Source organism: Takifugu flavidus, chromosome 8, assembly GCF_003711565.1.
Source record: "Takifugu flavidus isolate HTHZ2018 chromosome 8, ASM371156v2, whole genome shotgun sequence".
In the NCBI taxonomy this organism is placed as follows: Eukaryota; Metazoa; Chordata; class Actinopteri; order Tetraodontiformes; family Tetraodontidae; genus Takifugu; species Takifugu flavidus.
Window position 1 is genome coordinate 76,932 of NC_079527.1, and position 13,234 is coordinate 90,165.

General features: G+C 45.2%; 1 protein-coding gene across 8 annotated transcripts in view; it reads right to left on the reverse strand.

Moving 5' to 3' along the window:
* The window catches only part of LOC130529720 (extracellular sulfatase Sulf-2-like), a 31,525-nt gene that overhangs the window by 7,173 nt on the left and 11,118 nt on the right, over positions 1–13,234 (reverse strand). For 7 of the 8 annotated variants that reach the window (XM_057040225.1, XM_057040221.1, XM_057040223.1 and 4 more), the window contains exons 2-6: positions 2,149–2,363; positions 1,956–2,076; positions 1,767–1,885; positions 1,472–1,623; positions 1,066–1,235 (exon numbers count right to left, since the gene is read on the reverse strand). In XM_057040225.1, the coding sequence (XP_056896205.1) occupies positions 1,066–1,235; positions 1,472–1,623; positions 1,767–1,885; positions 1,956–2,076; positions 2,149–2,308 (722 nt within the window). In that variant the 5' untranslated portion in view covers positions 2,309–2,363. Of the gene's footprint in view, positions 1–1,065; positions 1,236–1,471; positions 1,624–1,766; positions 1,886–1,955; positions 2,077–2,148; positions 2,364–4,954; positions 5,528–13,234 lie in introns of those variants that run through there. The other variant, XM_057040219.1, reaches the window with a different exon arrangement.

Below are 13,234 nucleotides of genomic sequence, written 5' to 3' on the forward strand. Positions count from 1 at the left end.
CAAACTAAGAACAATCTTATTTCCATCCCCCTTAACACCAGTAGCTCTTCATCCAGCAGGGCAATAAAATAGAACAGAGAACATAAATAGATAAAAACTTAAACAACTAAGTAAGACTGAGTGTAAACAGACAGAATTTCTCAAGTCATACAGTAAGTGGCACCAATACGTCACTCAGAAAACAAAGAGTTTGGCAAGGAGAACAACGCCTAAAAAACGCTGCAGAAGATGCGATTGGAGAGCAAATGCGATGTGGCATATCCTTAGAAACCGCCTGCCAGATGCTCCCTGGGACCAGTTAATGCTGGACGACACCATTCATCAGCAGAAATGAAGTCCAAACATCTTTCTGCCCTCTGGTAGCAGATGTCATCTTACATTTGGGCTTGGCTAAGTTGTTCTGTCGGCCTTCTTATCCTCGACTTTTCTCCTGTTTGCATTGTGGATCAGCTTTAAAATCATCTGACTGGTGAAACAAGTTAACCAAAGTGAATTAAAAGCCACGAGAATCGAACAAAAGAATTCATTTACTTGTCCTCAACTAATCAGTTGATAAGGAGGCTACATGCTCCAGCTGTTGTCTGTTCATTAATAACACACACACACACACACACACACACACACACACACACACACACACACACACACACACACACAGGTCCCAGTTTTCTGACAGTTTGTCAGTGTGTTGGATGTGGATAATGAATGTTCCCCATCAGCCAACTCATTTACTCTTCTGCTCCATAATTAAACTGATGTGTTGGGACAGAAATAACCCGACACAATGCTGGATGCCTTTCTGCTGCCTGAATGGCTGAAAGCCTGCACTCATCTCTGAGAACAACCAGGTAACTGGATCCTCCAGCTCTGAGACTGCACAGGTGTCAGTGTGGGGGTGAAGGGGTCACAAAGACAGGTTTTATAACCTCACTATAACCATAAAAATGGCTGTCCGACATGAACAAGGACACAGACGTGAGAGTGAGACCCTGAGCCACTGTGATGGAACGTGTGTGTATGGGTGTGTGTGTGCGGGTGTGTGTGTGTGTGTGTGTGTGTGCATACATGTGCTGCGACGCATTAGGGAAGGCGGTGCTGTACTGTGGTGCAGAATCTTCTGGTCCATGCGGAGCAGCATGGCTCAGCACCATCAGCACAGGACGGTGAGGATAAACACGCTTTGAGTAACGGAAGTATCGCATTGACTCTGCCGTGATGAGGTCGGTCAGGTAGTCCTGCACACACACACACACACACACACACACACACACACAACACACACACACACACACACACACACACACACACACACAGTTATTGTTGTAAGAGAGGAAGTAAAAGATTTCTACTGACATTTGAATTCTACTCAATCATGCTGGACTTTGTATTCCATTTACTTTGTTGCTGTGTGGGAAAGTTTTTCACCTAGTCGTGTGTGTCTGTGTTTGTGTGTGTGTGTGTGTGTCCGTGCCTGTGGGTACTCTGCTCCGTGTTTCTCTCGGAATCCATTGCGGCTCAGTGTGTAGTTGTAGAAGCGGCTGTTCTTCACCAGTCCGAGCCACTCCTTCCACCCGGGGGGAACATATGAGCCATTATACTCGTTGAGATATTTTCCAAAGAAGCCTGGGGTGGGTGGGATGCACAGTCAATCCCAACATACAGCAACCGTTATCAAAACACACATGGAAATACCAGCGAATGCTGCTGTGCAGCGCCAAAAGAGAAAGAGCAGCATTTAAGGTGTGTGTGTGTGTGTGTGTGTGTACCTGTGCGGTATCCAGTGTTGTTGAGGTAGACTCCAAACGTGCGAGGCTCGTGCTGCCGCTGCCACGACATGGACGAGCAGTTCTCATTGTTGGTGTAGGTGTTGTGGTTGTGAACGTATCTGACAACATATCAAAAGGGTCACTATCGTCATGGTAACGGGAGACACTCCAAATCGGGGAGAGCCTTACTTTCCTGTCAGCATACTGGAACGTGACGGGCAGCACATGGGGGTGGTGACGAAGGCGTTTGAGAACCAGGTCCCGCCCTCCTCCATAATACGACGAGTCTTATTCATCACCTGCATTGATCCTGCAGACACAGATCTCCATTCAGGATCCACTTTATGGTGAATTTACAGATGCCTCCGCAAGTGTCCCTCACCCAGCTCTATGTCCTGGTCGTCTGTCATGATCAGGATGATGTTGGGCCGGATATTGCGACGCTCTCTCTGAAGGCGGGGCTTCAGATGCTGGCCAGTGGAGCAGTGGGCCAAGCAGAGGGTCAGGGTGAAGAGCAGGAAGTGCAGGAGTCGGCTCGCCATGGCCAGGAAGTCCTCTGTCAACCAATCAGTTTGTTCAGAGCTGGAGTCTCACAATCTGCAGAAAACACAATCAAGTTTTGGATCCAACCAACATACATGCATGCATGCATGCATGGATGGATGCATGGATGGTGTAAACAGAACCAACAGGTAATGAAAATCCTCAACTTGTTGTTTCCTGTTGGTTCTGCTTCCATTCATCCATCAGCAGCTTCATGCTTTTATTTTGAAGGTGCTGATTGAAGCAGCTGCTTTTTAAAGGTGTCGCCCATAGAAACACTTCATTACAGTATGAGTATGATAGCAGTGTCGCTATGAGGCCATTGTCAACAACATGGGGACCGAGACCCAGCTGGCACCCCGTTCCACAGTGACCCAGAACAACACGCAGCCCATCAGCATTCCAGAACACGGAAGATGAGAGGAACATGAGCCTGGAGATCACATTCACACAACACAGAACATCAAGGATGATGTGTACACACACACACACGCACACACACACACAGGCTGGATTCTGCTCCTCATGTGAATACATCTAATCCTGAATATTTATATCCCACTAGTGACCCGACAGTTGTGATGACTGCTAGTGGGTCCAGTCGAATGACATCCTGAAATTTCAGGAGTTGTTTCGTCTGAATCAAATGTTATAATCACATCAAATATTATAATCAAATGTTATAATCACATCAAATGTGATAATCAACTGTTCTAATCATATCAAATGTGATAATCAAATGTTCTAATCACATCAAATGTGATAATCAACTGTTATAATCACATCAAATATTATACTCAAATATTATAATCAAATGTTATAATCAAATATTATAATTTACATTAAATGTTAAAATCAAATGTTATAATCACATCAAATGTTATAATCACATCATATATTATAATCAAATGTTAAAATCAAATGTTATAATCACATCAAATGTTATAATCAACTGTTATAATGACATCAAATGTTAACATCAAATGTTATGACATCAAATGTTATAATCACATGATGTATTATAATCAAATGTTAAAATCAAATGTTATAATCACATCAAATGTGATAATCAACTGTTATAATCACATCAAATGTTAAAATCAAATGTTATAATCACATCAAATGTTATAATCAACTGTTATAATCACATCAATTATTATAATCAAATGTTAAAATCAAATGTTATAATCACTTTAAATGTGATAATCAACTGTTAGAATCACATCAAATGTGATAATCACATCAAATGTGATAATCAAATGTTATAATCACACTGCTGGTGAGGCACCAGTGTCAGTGACATTGATTTGGTCCAACACGTCTGCTGGGGTGCAAAGATCTGGAGTGAAGGGGCCACGGTGGTCCTGGTTCTGTTCCTCTGGGTATAGGCAGCGTTCCCTGACAGAATGGGTCTTTGGACCAGTTATTTTTTTGGGGTATTATATTATTTCCCATCTTTGTTCTTGTCCTCCACCTGTCTAACAAGCCCCTCCCTCCTGCTCTTCCTGTTTCATGAGGTTCTGTCTTCCTATGTTGTTTCCTCACATAGTTTTGTACTCTTTTGTAGCCTGGACGTGTGGAACGTCCCTGTAGCTACCTGTCCAGTTGTCATGGCAGGAACGCCACATTTCAGACAACGTTTGCAACTAACACGGCTGTTCCAACGGTCATGTATCAGAACAGGAAGTGATGGTGAACTGTAATGGTAGATGAGCAGAACGCTACCTGTTAATGTCAGGGAACAGGAAAACCTGTGGTGGTCAAGAAAGAGCGGCTGCTTCCACCACAGGGAGACGTAAAGGCAGTCTACTGTTAGAGCCGGAGGACAGAAACACGGAGACACGTTCTCCAGCTTACAGCCCCACGATGCACCCGATCATGTATAGAGTGTGTGAACACACAAGCAGTCTGGGAGCAGGCAACCTGCCGTCTGTCCACACACACACACACGCGCACGCGCACACACACACACGCACACACACACACACACACACACACACACACACACACACACACCATTAATATTAATGAGCAGATGGAGCTGACTCGGGGAGACGTGTCCACTGTCAATAATAGTGTTAATGCTGCTGCTGCTCCATATTCATGACCTGCTGGATCCAGCAATGCTGCTAAAGGTCTATTAGCATTTATGGGTCAGCAGTCAGCCACAGCCAGTCAAACAGAACCTGCAGAGGCTTTACTGGTCTCGACAGTCTCAACAACTGCTTTTTCAGAAAGTTCTGATCTGCTAGAACACATGTGTCAAACTCTGTCCTCAAGGGCCACGATCCTGCCGGGTTTTCTGTCCTACCAGGCTGAAAATGCAGTCAGTGGGATAGAAAACCCGGCAGGATCGTGGCCCTCGAGGACTGAGTTTGACATGCCTGTGCTAGAAGGTTGAGCGGAACCTCGAGGCAGAATCAGGAGCAGCAGTGATGGCAGGAATTCCACAGAGGGACACGAATGTACAGATTTCAGTTTTCTTCTTCTTAATAACCAGTTTTCGAAAGTGAAATCAAAACGAGGAATCCGCCGCTCAATGCTGCAGAGAAATCCGGATGTCGACAAGAGCCAACAGGTTTTCTGATGTTCCGTTCACCTGACAGAGAAATCAGACCAAGTCCGCGCAGAACTGATCCACTTACTGTGCCTGGAACCCGGTTCTTAGCGTGGACAGCAGCCTTTTCTTGCTCCTTTCATTTCCTCTTTCATTTCCTCATGGGTAAACTAGTCAGCCCTTCTTTTGTCCCAAGCTTTCAGTTCTCGTCCAGAGCCCCGTGACCCCGACCCTTTGTGCGGCGGCTCTCTGTCAACTGACCACCTGGGTTCAGGTCCTGCTGGCTGCTGCCGTGGTGACACACATGGAAGTAATCCCCGTGGCAACAGCTTTCCTGGGGATGACGGCACGCTCGCTCTCGCTGCTGGAACAACAGCTGAGCCGCTGCCGCTCCCTCTCTCCCTCTCGGACGAGTTCCCGCTGTCTCTTTCCTTCCTACTCCTCTCTTTCCTTCACGCCATCACCTTCTTCCTGTCTGCGTCTCTCCCCCTCTCTATTGTCTCACCATCGCACCCTCCTCCTTCCGCCTCAGCCGAGCCAAAAGATCGTGAGTTAAAAGAAAAGGTGAGCTTATATAAAGGAGAGCATGGGATTAACTTTATTAACTTGTCTGGACGAGCGGAGTCACCGAACAGAACAGAACGCTGAACGAGGAGTCGGATTGCAAGGTTGGATCCGGAATCCAAAGCGATCCTGGGGGAGATTGTTGTGACGCTTTTTGTGATTTTTCCTTTGGATTGAGCAGCTGCCAATGTTGCTCGGGCTCAAAGCCAAACCCGGTGTTAGCTTAGGCTGGGGGATGTGTTGCCGGTGTGCGCTCCAGTAAAATAGGTCTTCAGGTTGATGTGGCGGACTCGTTACACACGGCACCAGTGTTTTGATCCGTCTGACTGTCGGTAGAGTGATGAGACAAACCCAGGTGCCGTCCTGTTGGCCTCTGGTCTTTAAGTCCTCTACTGCACTGTGAAACGCTCAGAACCCAGGTGCTGGGGTGTTTGGAGCGCTGGCTTTTTCCTTGGCCCACAGGTAGTTTCGATCCTTTCGCTGCCCTGTGTGCTATGGCAAGTGGAACTAGTTGAAATGTGTAAATGAGATTCAGGCAAGCTGCTAGCTGCGTGCAAAGATTGAATAACTGGAGCACATTGAAGGAAAAGAGGCAGAGACAGAAGAGAAGAGTTCTCTGGCTAATGAACTGGTCTCGTCCTGCAGCTCCACTGATTGATGGGCATAAGAAAGAGTGACACAACGATTAATAGATGATGTTCTCACAACAGCAGCTCAGGAAATTTATTCTGCTGCATGCAGGCCAAACATAATCTGCGGTCCAATGATTAAAAATGGGGACGTTATCCAGAGAGAGAACAACAGGAAGATTCAGAAGCTGAAACTACATCATGGACATGGAAGCAGAAGCGGCCTGGACGGGCCGCCAGTCCCTCACGGGAGAGCTCGAGGACGAGGACATTTACTGTGCATGTTTGGGTGGGGAGACATGCTAACATGCTAACTGCTTGTGAGGCTGCCGCGCTGCCACCACAGCTTCGGCTGTTTCGTGAGAAACTGTGGTGTTGATGTGGTTCTGAGTGAGAGGTGGGAAGTGGGAGGGCTGATGGCCAGGTACCACCTGTGCACCATCAGAACCACAAGCTGAGTCTAAAGCAGGGGTGGGGAACCTCCGGCCTCCGGGCCGTATACGGCCTACGAGACCATTTCTACCGGCCCGCAACGCAATAAGATTTTTATATTTTATATGTGCACTTATAAAGTGGGACCGTTCGCTAAACTCCGCGAGCTGCGAGTAGCAGCGGTAGCGTATTTTTGCCTTTCGTATTCTGTAATTTCTTTCGTAACAAGAGGAAATATTTTCCCGTTTTCTGAGATAAAACAGACGGTTATGTTACGTCTGAGTCAAGGTCAGGGTCAGTGAACACAGCATGTGATGTACGTAGTGGGCTGGACTGATTGACACGGACGAATAATGCCTAGCGAAACACGCTAAACTCTATGAGTTGAAAGGACAGATGAGTTTGGATAAAATTAACGCTCTTCGTCGGCGTTTGGAGGCTCAACAAGCAGCTTTCACACGACCATGTACCGACAGAGAGAATATTACGCGTGCAAGTTTTGTGGTGAGTGAATTAATAGCCACGAAGCTGAAACCTCACGCCGAAGGAGAGTTCGTGAACGCGCCTCGTAGCCGCCGCTGAGGCGCTCGCGCCGTACAAAATAAAATTGTTTCAAAGCGTGAATTTTTTTTCGTGAATAACTATTGAACTAAGACATATATTGTTATGATTCCAGTGGCTAACGGTATGTTTTTATGGTCAAGGAATCTAAATATGTAGTCAAAGTATATGCGGGACTAATATTTATGGTGGAAATCACAATATGCCAGGAATTGTTGCGCTTGGCGGAGGTATGCGCTCTCTGAGTGCTTTCTAGTTGTAATTATTATTGTCTTTATCTTTTTTTCTTTTTCATTTATTTTCTTGATTATCTTGTTGTATTGCAGTTTTTGTGAGTAGAGGCCTCGAACAGGCCCTTACGGGTCTCTTGCCTCAACTCTGCACCTCTTTTTGTTTTGTATGATCATGAAAACATATTTTACTTGTCATTTTATTCTATTTTTTTTGGTGATTTTATATGCATGTGTGCTAAATAAATAATTCAAACTCAAATGCAGCAATCATGAGACTTAGTAACACAGTGGTTATAGACTCTTTTTTTTTTGCATCCCTAGGTATGTGTTCATAATAGTATGGCCCTCGGAGGACTTTATAAAAATTGAAATGGCCCTCGATATGAAAAGGGTTCCCCACCCCTGGTCTAAAGCAATGCAGCTCATGTGCTCATTTAAAAAATAAAAAACATCCATGGTGCTACTTTGTTGAGCAGCAGAGTTGCTGCTTCGTCCTGCGTGTTCCCGCTCAAAGATCCAAGATATGGAGAGGAGAGGAAGAGGCAGAGTCCAGCAGGCTAAAGGGACACCACTCGCTTTCAGCTGCCGTCACCATGGCAACGAGGCATGACGATGATTATTGACGGTTACCCTGAGATGTCTATTAAAAAGAGCTTTTGGCCAAAACATACCGTCCCCCTAAACAGACTTCTCCCTGACTGCAGATGACCAGTGTTCATCAGCCAGGAGACTTTTCAGACTTGTCTTCACTCAGCAACACTGATTTCTATCAATAATTCCTCATCACATCATCAAGCAGGGTTAGAGTCAAGTCTAACCCTTAGAGTTAAAGTCAAGTCTAACTCTTAGTGTCAAGTCTACCTCTTAGAGTTAGAGTCAAGTCTACCTCTTAGAGTCAAGTCTACCTCTTAGAGTTAGAGTCAACTCTACCTCTTAGAGTTAGAGTCAAGTCTAACTCTTAGCGTCAAGTCCGTCAGCACAGCATCAGGCAGCTACAGTACAACCATTTTATGGCTTCTAATAATCGTGATAGTCGACGTTTCATTCAGGGGAGCCCTGAGACACCACAGAGACCAGAACTACCATTTCAGACATCAAAAGAATTTAATGTAGGTAGTCAACAAATCAGATGAGTTATTATTATGGGTTATCTTTGGGTTCCAAAACATGTTTAGAAAGGAAAAGAATTTATTGATGGTGCTCCCCAAAATTACTTTATTCTGTAGTTTTGAAGAACTGTTTTTGTAAATGTACTTCTATCAAGAACAGGCGCCCCAACACCGGCTGAAGGGTCTCTAGGTACCGTATTTTCACAACCATAAGGCGCGCTGTATTATAGGGCGCACCTTCAATTAACAGCCTATTTTAGAAATATTTTCATACACAGGGCGCACCGTGTTATAAGGCGCATAGCATAGAAACTGCGTAGTGCCTGTGGTTTCATGACGCGTTCACTAGATCGAGCTGCGCTAAAAGGAATGTCAATAAAACAGCCAGATAAGTCAGTCAAACTTTATTAATAGAATACAAACCGTTGTTCTCACAACTCTATTCACTCCCAAAACGAATAAACAGCTGTTTTATTATTTTTCCCCGAGTGACGTAGTGTTTTCGCGTAACACAGTTCGTTTAATAACAGCGAGTTATAACAGGCAGTGCAACAATTTTATCACAAGTGGATAGTGGAGTTTAATAAATCTTCGATTTAGTGCAACATTTTTATCACGTAGTACCGTTGCGGTAAATCAAACGTTAGTGCAAACACAATATACGGTAACTCGAACTCTCGAAGTAGTGCAAAGCGATAGCAATAGCAATATAACAATAGCAATATAACAACGTTGTTCAAACGGTAATTTCCATATTCACAGTATGACCAGCCTTGTTAAGTTGTAAACACACAAAAGAAACACGTAATGATCACTTTATCAGTTCATTCCTCATCCAGGAATCCCTCGAATTCTTCTTCTTCGGTGTCCGAATTGAACAGTTGTGCGAATACGGCATCCAACATGGCCGGCTCCGTCTCGTCAAAGTCGTCATCAGGGTCGGTGTCGCTGGTGTTGTCTGGCATTTCAGTGACAATCCCTGCCTTCCCGAAAGCTCAGACCACGGTCGATGCCCAGGCATTTACGATCCACTGGCCGATAGTGACGTATGACGCTCGGCGCCGTCTCCCCGTCTTGGTGAACGTGTGTTCGCCGTTCGTCATCCACCGCTCCCACGCAGTTCGCAGTCTAGCTTTGAATGCCCCGTTGACACCAATATTTAGCGGCTGGAGTTCCTTTGTTAATCCACTTCTTGCTTTGTTTCCTCGGAAGCTCCGTTGAGTCTTCTTTACCTGGCGCAGGTCGTCTTGTTGCTTCCTCCACTTCCGCACCATTGATTCGTTCACGTTAAATTCTCTTGCCGCTGCTCTATTTCCGTGTTCAACTGCGTGACTGATAGTCTTCAGTTTGAACTCTGCGTCAAAAGCGCGTCTCTTGCAAGGAGCCATTTTGGGGTCTTTACAGACAGAAATGGTTTGGGACTGAATTTACTGCTGTTACCTCGGCCACGCCTACTGACTACGGTAGCCGCGATTAACCAATATTACCGTAATCCATACAAAAGGCGCTCCGGGTTAAAAGGCGCACCGTAGATTTTTTAGAAAATTCTAGGCTTTTAGGTGCGCCTTATAGTCGTGAAAATACGGTAATCTGATCTAATCTAATCTTGTGGTTCAGCTTCATGCTGGGACCATGAGCGAGCTCAAGGTGGAACCATGAGGGGGAACCACTATGTGGAACCATGAGGGCAAACTATGAAGCAGAACCATGAGGTGAAACCCTGAGGGGGGACCATGAGGAAGAACCACAAGGTGGAACCATGAGGTGGAAGGATGAGGGCAAACTATGAAGCAGATCCATGAGGTGGAACCACAAGGTGGAACCATGAGGTGGAACCATGAGGGCAAACTATGAGGCAGAAACATGAGATGGAACCCTGAGGGGAACCATGAGGGGGAACCACAAGGTGGAACCATGAGGGGGAACCATGAGAGGGAACCACAAGCCCACACTGGCACCACTGTGGTTACCCAACATACATGTGCTTGGACATGTCAAAGATTAACATTAACAATGGTTAAAGTAACACTGCAGAACATCTGAGGGCTGCTGGTTTGTGATGAACCATAGAAGCTAAAAGGCAGAACGTCAGGTCATGAGAGTGTTTCTCGCGGCTGGCAGATGCAAAACCTTTGGGGGATTCAGGAGACTTCTGTTTGTTGACCTGGGCTCCGACACGCCGAGCAGACACCCAGAACAATGCAACCAGCAATGGCACCATCCCAAGCCTTGGCCCAGGTAATCGCATCCTTCGGGCCACAACGATAGCACCACAGCGCAGCTCTGAGGCCCAATCACTGAGACGGTGAAGAGAGACCGGCCACATGCTTGAGTTCCCAATAACTCCTGACCAAGGAACGTGATACCATTCACACAATGAGTTGAGTTAAATTTGGGTTTTTCACACGTTAGTTAATGGCTACAGATGGATATTAAAGGACTAAAGTAAAGATCGCTGTGCACGGTGAGTGTGTGTTTGTGCTTTGATGTGTAGACCTGCAGTCAAGCTAATTTATGGAGCACTACAGAGTTAATTGAACACAAACACACACTTCTGTAATGAGGACATTTTCCATTACTTTTCAGAGGCAGCGTCTCCCTCAGTAATTAATAAAAAATGTGATAAATGTACCTCACTGGTCAGATTTATTTTTTGCCTAACGTGCAGAGATTCAGAGAGACGTGGTGGACCCTCGCCTGGGTCATGTGACCTTTAACTCCTATACAAGCCATCTATCGGTGTGCCTTTTGTATGGGTGTTCATTTTATTCGTGATCAACACATCATCATTGTCTGTATGTGAAATCTTAAGTTAATAACTTTGACCTGTCAGTGATGCAAATATTGTTCCACTAAAAGGGAAGGCTACGAATTTAGGGAAGTTAAAAGCACCATGTGGAATGAAGGCTCTAAAGAAACCTGCTCTAACCTACAGACAACAGCTCAGCATATGTAACACAGGAATTAGAAGAGCTACACAGGACTATTTTTCTCTGATTATTACTGAAAATCCTGATAATTCCAAGTTTCTGTTTAGTACAATGGAGCGTAACCCACCACTAGACTACTCCACGGTCCCATACTGCCTTCACTCTCTCCAATTTTAGCCCTGCAAAGCCATGATCTCCAGAAAAGGATTTTAACTGTCTGGTAGATGATCTGCTCACTGCTCACTGGACGTTTCCCCTCAAACAAACATTCTCTTGTGACTCCATTTTTAAATGAGACCAATCTAGATCCATCTGGTATTGATGATTATAGTCTCATTCCAAACCTTCCATCCTTGGGGAAAACTCTTGATATGAACAATTACACCTGCATCTGTTACAAAATGATCTATTTGATGTGTATCAGTGTATCAGTCTGGTTTTAGGGTGAACCTAGTACAGAAACGGCCATCATCCGAGTAGATAATTATCCTAAAATCATCTCTGACAGCTACAGTATAAAGTTTCAGTCTTACTTCTTCTTGAGCTCTACCACTTCATATGGTGCTCCCCAAGGGTCTGTTTTTGGCCCTCTGCTGTCGAACATACTCCCACTTCCATAAAGACAATATTTCATACGCTGACGACACATAGTTGTACGTATCTGTTCCAAGTGACTGCCTGAGCCCTGTAAATGATCTAATTTGGTGTATTAATATGTTAGACGCTGGATGACTGAAACGTTTTACAGGTCATCATTATCTCCTTGCTCTGTAAAACCTAGTGAGCAGGTAAAAGAACGTAGGTGTGATTACCGATGCTGATCTCAATTGTCTCTTACACTTCTAAGACTTTTAATCACCTGAAGCTGGTCCATACTGTTGGACTACCGCAGGGGTAACACGGCACAAAAGCACGATCTAAACTGCAGCTTATTCCGAATGCTGCAGCGAGAGTTAGAACAGGAAGCAAAGGGCGCAAACACATTGTTCAGTTTTAGCATCTCTTCAATTTATTGTTTTTTAAAGCTCTGAATGGCGCAGCTCCTCTGATCTGCTTACTGAGTCCACCCCAGACAGATCCCTGAGATCATCAAGAGAAGGTCTAATCACTACCCCAGAAACCTTTGCTACATCGCTCTGAGGTAGCAACAGAGCTACCACACTGTGGTTTGCACAGAATACTGTTACTCTAGTTGCACCTTTCTAAGCAAGCATTAAAAAACTGGAAATGGCTGTGATGAAGTAGTGACAGCTGGAATATGCAGACCCCAGCTATTGAGAGCTGCAGCTTTAGCAGACGCAGAGAAAATGTTCACATTTGTAGCACGGCTAGCTAAAACTGTTTTATGAGGTTGCAGTGGCAAGGACTTTTATTTATACCCTTCTGTCCTGTCAGGGGTCTTATTGTTAGTAAAGGGCCTTGTCATGGTTGACCAGTGACAGCATCCTGGGAGCGAGCAACGGCAACCACCTGGTGGATGGGGATTGTTACAAAATAGAGTCTTTTTGTCTAATATCTGTACATAAATCTCCATTTCTATCTGTGGGAGAGTCTGAGGCAGGATTAGCTCATCGGTTACATCAGCTCCTGCCTCTCCTCCACCTCCACCTGGCCTCCAGTGACCTGACAACAGGCAGAAATGTGCCTGTCCTCTCTCTGCTGACGCCCAAATACAGAAAACGCTGCATAAAAATAGATCTGTGGCCCAGAGTGCTTTTCAAGGAGAACTGTCTCCTGATTGAAGGTAACAGAGGGAATCTGTTTTGGTTTTGGGCAATCTGGACATTGGAGCAGGACTCAGCTGGAGTCCAAGTCCACTTTAGCAGACAGAACAGACACGCCAAACCCAAATCGTTGACTTGTGCACGTCCACCTCCTGCTGAGTGGACGAGCAAACAGCCGTACCGGGT